This window comes from Oncorhynchus mykiss, chromosome 1 (genome assembly GCF_013265735.2).
Source record: "Oncorhynchus mykiss isolate Arlee chromosome 1, USDA_OmykA_1.1, whole genome shotgun sequence".
NCBI classification, from domain to species: domain Eukaryota; kingdom Metazoa; phylum Chordata; class Actinopteri; order Salmoniformes; family Salmonidae; genus Oncorhynchus; species Oncorhynchus mykiss.
In genome coordinates, this window is record NC_048565.1 from 68,142,663 (window position 1) to 68,152,384 (window position 9,722).

At 43.6% G+C, this 9,722-nt stretch overlaps 1 protein-coding gene across 4 annotated transcripts; it reads right to left on the reverse strand.

Annotated features, from left to right (window-relative positions):
• Positions 1–289: 289 nt before the first annotated feature.
• LOC110527795 (centrosomal protein of 68 kDa) lies at positions 290–9,354 on the reverse strand. 4 transcript variants are annotated; one of them, XM_021609340.2, is made up of 8 exons: positions 9,147–9,301; positions 5,470–5,830; positions 3,927–5,289; positions 3,595–3,809; positions 2,931–3,053; positions 2,555–2,651; positions 1,732–1,939; positions 290–1,625 (listed from the first exon to the last, which is right to left on the reverse strand). In XM_021609340.2, the coding sequence occupies exons 2-7, from the start codon at positions 5,782–5,784 to the stop codon at positions 1,758–1,760; spliced, it is 2,295 nt and encodes a 764-aa protein (XP_021465015.2). In that variant the 5' UTR covers positions 5,785–5,830; positions 9,147–9,301; the 3' UTR covers positions 290–1,625; positions 1,732–1,757. The 4 variants fall into 4 exon arrangements, with proteins under 4 accessions (XP_021465015.2, XP_021464997.2, XP_021464990.2 ...); XM_021609322.2 differs by having other exon boundaries at positions 290–1,939; positions 9,221–9,354; XM_021609315.2 differs by having other exon boundaries at positions 290–1,939.
• Between the last annotated feature and the right edge of the window lie 368 nt (positions 9,355–9,722).

A 9,722-nucleotide genomic window follows, 5' to 3' on the forward strand; every position in this document is an offset into this window, starting at 1 on the left:
TTCACAGTTCCTTGGATCTTACAATATGCAAGCCACATTTGTTTGTAACTACAGTATTTTCACTGACCTGGCCTCCATTGTTCTGCTCCATAAGCAGCCGAAGTGTGACCTGATTTCCAGTAGACCCGACTCAGCAGAATTCCATAGTTGAGGAAATACTGTTCCATGAATCTGGGGCCTGTAGACAGCCCATTTCAGATTACTCAGCTTTAAGAGCAACAACTCATTAGGCAGCACAAATCTGATAATTATTATACCTGAGCTCTACACAAACTGATTATACATTCAATGAAGCAGCCAGATAAAAGGTTTGTTTAATCAGAAGGAACAATGTGTAGTTTTCACCAGGTTCATTTTGTGAATGAGGATAACAGTCTGATGAACAAAGTTTTCCATGGTGTTTAAAAGTTAACATTCCCAATTGATTACTACAGTAACAAAGACAGTTAAAAACATCCTGCACATTAAAAAAGGCTGTAGTTATGTCTGAGCACTCTATTCAATCAGATCCGCTTTAGCCGACATCCGCAAAGTGGTCGTTTCGGCAGTGAAGGTGGAACTGCGTTAGAGCTGTCAAATCCACAAGCGGCTCCTGGCGTTATACCTAAAGCGGACATTGCCCTTGGCTGCACCGAGTCTCATTAAGAGAAATCCCATGCAGCCTTGTTTACATTTTAGAACACTGGAATTTGAAATTAAATCCTCATTATTTAGTTGAATGATTTTCAATTTAACCTACTTTCTCATTCTGAACATCTTAACGTGAGAGGTGTGGCTTTGTGACAATCAAGAGCAGCTGCTCACCAATTTGACGCCGCCAAAACATCAGGTACGCACGCGGGTGCCGACTATTGCCCGTGAAGGCTTGATATGATTGAATTTAGGCACTTTTCATCCAGGTTTCCCATGCATACGAAAAATATCAAACTCATAAAAACATGGGACCTCCAAACTGTGCTGTTGTCTCTGGCTGGTGATTATCACAGTGGCCATATCTTGCATATAGCTGCCATCTGATCAATGAAATGATTTCAAATACAACTGTAAGGGCACAATGGTTCACCATCCTATATTACCAATCTACATATACAACATCAACGCGGCACAAATGCAGACCTTCCCTTCTGTCAATCCAGGAAGAAGGCTCAACATTATGTACCAGAGACAGGTGATGATACAATCTGAGGCCATAATCAACTGGTTGAGTTCACCCTGAAAAAAAAAAACTTGCTGGAAAATATTGCAGTGCTCTACCCAGTGTACGAAATTCACAGCACCTTTAGTGAAGACACTTAGATGCCACAGAGGGATATCAAAATAGGTTAAAAAAGAATGTCATGCATGTAACAGAGTTGCAAGAGGAGTGCAATGGGTCATTATTAATAACTGTGTAACTCAAATAAATGACTAAACATCTGCTTGAGCATATATCACAAGGCAAATAATACTTTGCTTCTTCAGCACACCTTACGCATACATTTAAAAAGCACTTAAGACAATAATGAAACAACAGTCAAGTGGTTCTCTTTTCAACACAACGAGGTAATTTCCTTTAAGGAATGTTAGTGAAGAAGCTCCCGCACCTCATCAAGCCTCCTCCACCAATCTGCTCTCATTCTTCTTCACTGAAAAGGATAATTACTTATGATAAATAATACAACTGATAGCCCGAGACGAGACGGTGATGTATCATAGTCATAGCCCGATCTCTATGTAACCACAGAAACATACTATCCACATCTTGCATGGAGCCTTCACTAAGCTGTCCCCTGGATCTCCACGCTATCGGTGTCCCCAGCGCCGGTCTCCTCTGCCCCGCAGGGCTCCCTGGGCTGGGTCAGGCTGTCCATGGCCGAGAGGATAGAGGAGAAGAGGTGCTCTGAGTGAGTCTCCAACGCCCTGGACTGCCTCTCAATTAGACCAAGGGTCTCTTTCAGAACTGGGAAGAGAGTAGTATAGAGAAGAAAAATGAAAAGAGGAAGAGAAAAAAAGAAATGGAAAGCTTTAGTGACTGCCAGACATCTACAGTATGCAGGTGTTAGCTGTTGAACTGACACGTATGAGACCTAAAACCAAGACAAGCTCGCCACTGTTAGCAGACAATAAATGTTACCCTTTGATCAAGGTAGCCTTCACACAAACATGTAAGCTAATCATGTAATGTCATTTCAATCCCTTAAAAAAAAACAGGCAACGCCCACTTCAACAGTCCCAGATGTTGCTGTGTCACGCAACTCATTTGACTCTTCCTTTAGTAAAGGAGCACAAGCATATTTCAGAATTCACAACGGGAAATAGAGTAGTGTGGCGTATTGGCCTCATCGTCTTCTTTCAGTAAAAAAATAAAAAATAATAAAAACACATCCACAACCTCTACTATGAAGGAGTCTGGTCTGACAGGCTGATCCTCTTGAGTTGAGATCAGGGTCATTGCTGTGTGAAGGAAGCCTCATTTATCGGTCCTAATAGTCAGGGTGGGTGACACCTGAGATACAGTAGGTACCAATGAAATAGCTGCAGGCAAAGAGAAACTAGTCAGTGATGGAAAGCTCACCGGGAGAAGTGGAGGTCATACAACCCAAGAGAAGCTCTCCAGTCTGCAGAACAGAGGTGGTCAGAGGCTGGTGGGCATTTACTTCTCTCTGAAACCTCTATGGAGGGAGAGGCAGGGGAACGAGAGAGTGATGAGGGTGAAAAAGACAAAGGGAAAAACAGAGGGAGTGGGGAGACAGATGGATATAGAGATTGAAAGATAGCAAAAAACAGAAACAAAAAAGAGAAACAGAGGGTGTTGATTAATTATAAGCCACTTCCCTTCTCCCAAGATACTACGCCAAAAGTCATCACTTTTGAGCAAGGACGTGTATTGTACACCCACAGAATAAACATATAAAATTGATTTATAGGATCTTTGTGTGTAAACTACGGACCTTGTAATCCGCCAGGGACGACTTGACACTCTCGATGTCCACAGAGGGCGGAGCCAGCACCTCCATCCTCTCCACCACAGTGTACAGCCATTGGATGAGCTCCTCCAGGTTAGAACAGAAGGTCTGATGGGTAAACAGGTTAATATCAAACTGCCCCACAACCGTTTGTTCGTGGATTTGGATTGAATAGAGGTGAGACCTGTGTACTGTACATGTATTATAAACTGGGTGGTTCAAGCCCTGAATGCTGATTGGCTGACAGCTGTGGTATTTCAGACCGTATACCACACGTATGACAAAACATTTATTTTTACTGCTCTAAATTACGTTGGTAACCAGTTTATAATAGCAATATGGCACCTCAGGGGTTTGTGGTATGTGGCCAATATACCATGGGTAAGGGCTGTATCCAGGCACTCTGTGTTGCGTTGTGCTTAAGAGCATCCCTTAGCCATGGTATATTGGCCATATACCACACCCTTTGTCCTTATTGTTTAAATATACCATTATCAACACATTGCATTGATTGTGTAATGTGTATTGTATTCCATTGTGTTGGGAGGTACTGTATCATATTGCATTTCTTTGCATATTGGTGGCAGAGGCACACCCTCGTCATTATATTTCACATAATAAAGCGATTATTTCAGCTCTCTGTCCTTACCTGGATGTGCTGCATGAGGGACTCCCTGTGCCCCTGCTCCCCCTGGCTCCCCCTCTGGAACTCAGGCAGGGTTAGTCCACTCAGCTGGTCCACCATGGCCTCCACCTCTCTGAGACTGGCCCTGCTCACTCCCCTGCCTGCTACCCCACCCTCCATCCTAGAACCAGAGTTTCTGGCTGCCTGGGAGGATTCCCCACTATGGACCACTTTAGAGACTAAAAAAAAAAAAGTGTTTGAAGTCAAATACATGCTAAGTTGAGAAATATTACAAATAGAATAAAACACTATACATTTTTTTAAAAGCCTACTGAAATGCTGGCACCAACACATACCTTTATTAAAGTATTGAAGCGCTTCAGAAATAGACACCTCTTTCTGCTTCTCATCACCCTCCCTTTCTTCCTTTTCATTCTGCTCCCGTTCTTTTCTCTCCTCCTCTGCCTCCTGTTTCTCAGCCAGGTTCATGGAGGACTGGACGGAGGTGGTCCCCCGCTCCAGGGACTCCCAGCTGGCTGTGACAGGCTGACTGAGTTGGGCCGTCACCTCCCTGACCTGCCGGGACAAACCCCGGAGCTCCTCCAACTGCTCCGGGAGAGACCAGAACTCCTCATCACAAGCCCCCCCTCTGAGGCACCCTGGCTGGGGAAGGACACTCGTTGTGCGGATGAACGTGGTGGAAGAGGAGATGCCGTGATGACAGTAGCGACCTTCCTCGATACGATGCAAAGGATCCAGACCACCACCTCCACTACAGTCCAGACTCTCCACGGATAGACCAATAGGGTCCGCAGAGGATAAGGGGCTACTGGAGAGGCGACCATCTGAGGACTTGGGGTGTGAGAGCCCACGCAGCTCAGATGACCTCGGACCTATACCCGGCATCCGCCTCTCCCTTGCCATCCCCACCCCTGCCGTGCCAGTCAGGGAAAAGTCCAAAGCTGACAGGCTGGTGGAGCTGCAGAGGCGGTCCAGGTCTATTCCTGAGTCCTGGAGGTTTGGGTCTGTCTGGATGAGAGGTCCACCCCCTGCATCGGAGGTATCCCACCCACCGACCACCCTACCTGGCCTCAGAGGGTAGGTGTAGTCCAGGAGGGCTTGGTACTCCTTATCAGGGTTCCAGCTCGAAGAGCGTCGGTCTGGGGAGGGGGGCAGGGAGCTGGGAATGGCGCAGGCCCAGTAGTTGGCCTGGTGGGGGGACATGGTGTGGAGCACAGGGTTTGAGTGGCCCTTGGAGTAGCCCACTGAAGGGCCTACATTTAGATACATTTCCCTTCCTCCTCCACGTGATTGACAAACTTCACCTGCATCCAATTTCCGCTCTGTCCATCTCTGTCTGGACGGGCGCGACGGGGGGGTGTAGGAGGGCGAGAGGGGGGATAGCAGAGTGGAGGTCCACTTGGAGTTGAGTGGAGTAGAGAAAGTATGGACCTCCAGGGGTGGGCTGGAGAGGCTGCGTCGGCCAGGCCTGCTGCCAAGATACGATGAGCTGAAGGTGGGTTCTTCATGTGACAGACCCGTCCTGAGGTCTGACACCCCTAGGGAGGTGCTAAAGTCCTCTCTGGAGGCTGAGCAGGTTGAGATGTTGGCCTGAGAGGGGTTGAAGTTGTCTGGGAACTTCTGTTCAGCCCATCGGGTCTGGAAGTCAAACTCGCCATGATGGTGTGCTTCATTACTGCTACCTTCCCCCTGTCGCTCCTATGGTGAAAGTATAGGGAAGGAATAGGACATTAGGTAGAGCTAACATACAACGTGGTGTTCATAATTGTTATTTGTATAGTAGTAGAATGTTTGTTTTTTAAATGTGCAGTCAAAGGGAATCTAAAACATGTTTCAATACTTGTCATAAGTCATACAATAGTAGCAGTCCTCTCTCACTTTTTCTGGGCGCTCCTGTAGGTAGGATTTCTTGAGGATGGAGGTCTGCTGCTCTGTGGTGGTGACCAGCGGTTTCCTCATAGAGTACTGCCTCCTGTCACTCATATACCTGGAGGTGGGTGCCATGGTAACACTCTTTCTGGGACCACCCCGGTCCCTATCCCCTGTCCCCCTCTCCCCGTCTTTGTCATGCTGCGTTGTGGTTGACCCCGCCCGGATAATCTTTGGAATCCGGGTCTTCCATTGCCCTCTGCAGCCCTTGGACTCCATCGGAGAGATGGATGCTGGGAAGGCCCTGTCAACTCCCAGTGCCATGGTTATGGGGAGAGGCCCAGAGATGTGTCATGTGTCCAAGCGACCTCTGAAATTGACAGCAAAAAAATATATATATATATATTTCGGTCTTTAAACAGTTGTTGTGATATAAACCAAAGACACTTGTGCTGTACTACTGGTACCATGATCTGTTGTGTGGTCAGGGATGGCAGCACAGATAAGAGAAAGAACACTGCCCATTGTGTACCTTATAGTAGCATAGCTACAACCAGACAGACCAGCCATATAAACAAACATGTAGCATCCATCTACAGCCGCCAGTCAAGTCCTGCTTAACTTGCAAATGTAAAAGCATCATATTATCTGTATTCGTCACGATGTTGAATAGCTCTCATAAAGCTCGATTATATTTAATGATAATGAGTCCAGGATGGAATCTCACTAGGAACCAAAATGATTGTAAATACAATTGTAAAAACAGACAGCTAATGCTCTGTGTGTCTCTGGGGTGTTGCGCTCCCTCTAGCATCCTCCCTGCCGGTTTGAGTACGTCTTGTTGCCATGGGGAAAATCCACAGTGACAGAATTACGCTGACTCCGATTTTTCACTTCAAAATGTATACCAAACAAAAACCATGGTTTTCAAAGGTTAAACCGTAGAGAACTCCATCCACAAGAACTACTTTTAAACAATTTCCACTGAACATTTTACAAAAACCCATTTAAATGGAAGAACTGTGCAGATGCAAAGTATTGTAACAGAATTAAGGTAAAATCTCCCGTTTTTTATGCGACCACGTTTTCCAAAAACTTTTAAATATCTGCTTCGATTTAAGATTGAAAACATTTAAAATGGGGTGTCAGCTATGACATCTTGAGTAAAAAATAAATAAATATATATTTTGGTTATTGAACTACAGTAAGCGAAGTGGCTTCACACCCGGTAACACAATTACGGTAACGGAATTACATCATGGGTCCCTGATCTGTACTATACAGAAATGCATAATTATGGATATGAATGTAATTCTCTTCATGGTGATGTATTACAAATAGGTACACAATCTCATCCTTTACATTTTTGGCTATTATTCTAATGAGCCCAAACCAAATTTGGTTGGGCCGGACCTAATCTGAACCAATCATAGACATCTATGTTTCACAAGTTTGGACATCACAGTAGAGTGCGGTACAGTACGGGGCAGTAGAGTATAGTACAATATACTCTACTCAACTTTTATTTACTGTACTGTGTTGTAGAAGGCCATAGAAGAGAGAGGCAGGGATTGTCTAGACTGTCTAGCTTTGACCACCAGAAGATAAAACAAGAAAGAAAACCTGTATGAGCTTAACATAACAGTATGCCATTGCTAGGGATGACAGTAGCAAGTGACCAAACTGTGGTTTGTGACTACGTATTGTAGCCAATTCAATTGCAGTAATTCTGTTACCGATTTGGTAACAGAATTACGTGTTTTAATCACTTAATAATTCATATACAAAAATGTAAACCAGTAAAAACACTTACTAATTGATAGGTCTACCTTTACTTGTTACTTCGGTGAACTTTCATTATCCTTCCTCACAAGGGTGATAAATTAGATAATATCTTAAAGATGTGGGTTTTTGGTAACGGAATTACAAGGCACAAGGCAATGTTTCTTAAACTTATACAGCAAAACATTTCCCCAAAACGAAAGAAGAAATTGTTGATATTAGATGGCAGGGGTCTTTACTTCACATTGTGTTTTGATGTAATTCTAATGCTTTTTATGTTAGATGTTTTCTAAGACACATATTCCATCTGTTTAACCAGAAATCAAAGCCATTACTTGTGCAAAAAAAACAAGATGGAAAATGGTTGAAAAATGTATCTATGCCTTCATTTCTCCAAAATATAGACTAAGCTTTGATTTGACATGCTCCTATAAACTTCACGATGGTGCTCATGGAAATAACCCATGGCAAACGACTAGAGTGGCTCTCTAGAACGCTGATCATGAGGGTAGTGTCAATCAAAGCTTAACTACAGAACAAAGACAGACATAGAACACCCAGTCTGCCCCATTTCCTTCTTAGTTACCTTTATACCTATACTATGATATGATATAAGTGCAGAAAAAAGCTCTTACTATGTTTGAATACAACGAAAAATACACTTAGATTAAATTGCTAAATTAATTTCTTACCTCTCTCTTGAAGCTGCCACTGATCAAATTATTTTAGCCCGCTGTGCCTCTTTGTTACTCTCATTTGAGGAAGAACAGTTGTGGATACTGGCCTAGCAACAACATGTTTGCCTTTACTCACACATGGCATAGCTACACATTGAATTACTGATAATGTTTTCAAGAGCCAATGAGTCTTCCTGTAGCTTGCTTACCTGACTTTTCTGGGAACAAGACTCGTTTCCTTGTATAGATTTATTATAGAATCAGCCTAGTAAGGTGTATTTGGTGATATAATTTGATGTATTTTACTGGATAACCTTGGACACTTTAGATCTGTGAATTCATAAAGCCCAGGGCAGCTCTCTGCACCTGTGTGTTTGAATGTGTTGCTCAATGATTTTCCAATAGTCAGGGTATTTATACATAGGCGTCAAAAATTTACTTTGAGCCAAGCTGCCCTGGTCTTCCCTTGAACATATGGTAACATGTAGGCATTGTCCAGCCCAATATAATGAGTCCTTGTGGGTAGAATGCTTGGCTTGCTACCCAAACTCATCGCTCTGGTCAAACGCCACATTTATTCTCCACAATGAGTCTGGATTTGAGTCCCTCCCCAATGATTTCTAGAACGCTAACACATTCTAGCGGTTTTGATTAGTCCCAGAAGCCGCTGGTACAAAGCAGCGTTTTGAAAATTCGTTAACGGTTTTGATACGCTGATTGGTTAGAGACGGCCCAATTGCTGATGACTTTGTTTTGTACAACACTGCTCCTTCATTGACGGCAGTCTCAGACTGATGTAGCGGACATAACACTGCGTAAGAATTCAGTTTGAGTAATAAGGCAAGTAGAATGCTTAGCAAACTATCACTCTAGTAGTCTAGGCCACTGACTAGAGGTATACGTTCTAAATTTGAAATGAACTATCCACAAAGGCAACATTCTGTAAGACAAAGGCACTAGTTTATCCTAGGCAGCCGCTAGTGCGATCTATCGCCCACTAGAGGCTGGCTAGGCTATACTAGCTATATACCTCCAGAGAAACCCGTGACAACACATTCAAAATAATTCTCAATGTATGCTATAGTTTTACTCTACAGTGTGTACCGAGAGGTTACTGGTTTTCAAATAGCTAATTGCTCTCCTCAACCAGTCCTAAAATGACATTAGCAGCCCTAGCCATTTATTAACAAAAGCATTCACTCCACGAGAGGCTCAAACAGAACCTACCTTATTTCTTTAGCGCACGCGTCTGTTCGATGAATGTATTCCAACTAAACGTGTTGCAATGGGCGCATCCTTACCGTAACATTTGTTTCACCACATCCCTTCTTGTAACAAAGATACCTCGGCAAAGGAAATAGTTCAATTGTAAACAGGCGTGGCAAACGGAAGAGGCTACTGCACAGTTTCAGACCGTAGCTAACACTACCCCCTAGTGGGGCCACATCTGTAACAATTACTGTAGTTCTTTCATTTTTATTATTCAAAGCATTCGTTTTCACATTGATCACAATATTTCATAATTTAATATCACAACTGGACTCAATACGGTTTGAATCATTTAATATTTGTGTGCTGGTATTAGAACACTCATGTTATCTCAGTTTGTTTGAAAGAATCGTCAATACAGCCACAACTTATCAGACCATCGCAACAGATGGGTCCACTGCATCAATACTGAACAAAAAAATAAACGCAACAATTTCGAAGATTTTACTGCGTTACAGTTCATATAAGGAAATCAGTCAGGACATTGCTTACATCTGCTATGACAGGCTCATTGTCCACCCTACCAGAAGCCTG

Bases quoted from the DNA above. Each gene is read 5' to 3' on its own strand.
- LOC110527795 (XM_021609322.2), bottom strand. From the start codon at position 5,784: ATGGCACTGGGAGTTGACAGGGCCTTCCCAGCATCCATCTCTCCGATG. The intron at 3,054-3,594 runs GTAAGGACAGAG...TTTACCCATCAG, and splicing joins CCCTCATGCAGCACATCCAG to ACCTTCTGTTCTAACCTGGA. The intron at 1,940-2,554 runs GTGAGCTTTCCA...CTCTCTTCCCAG, and splicing joins TATGACCTCCACTTCTCCCG to TTCTGAAAGAGACCCTTGGT.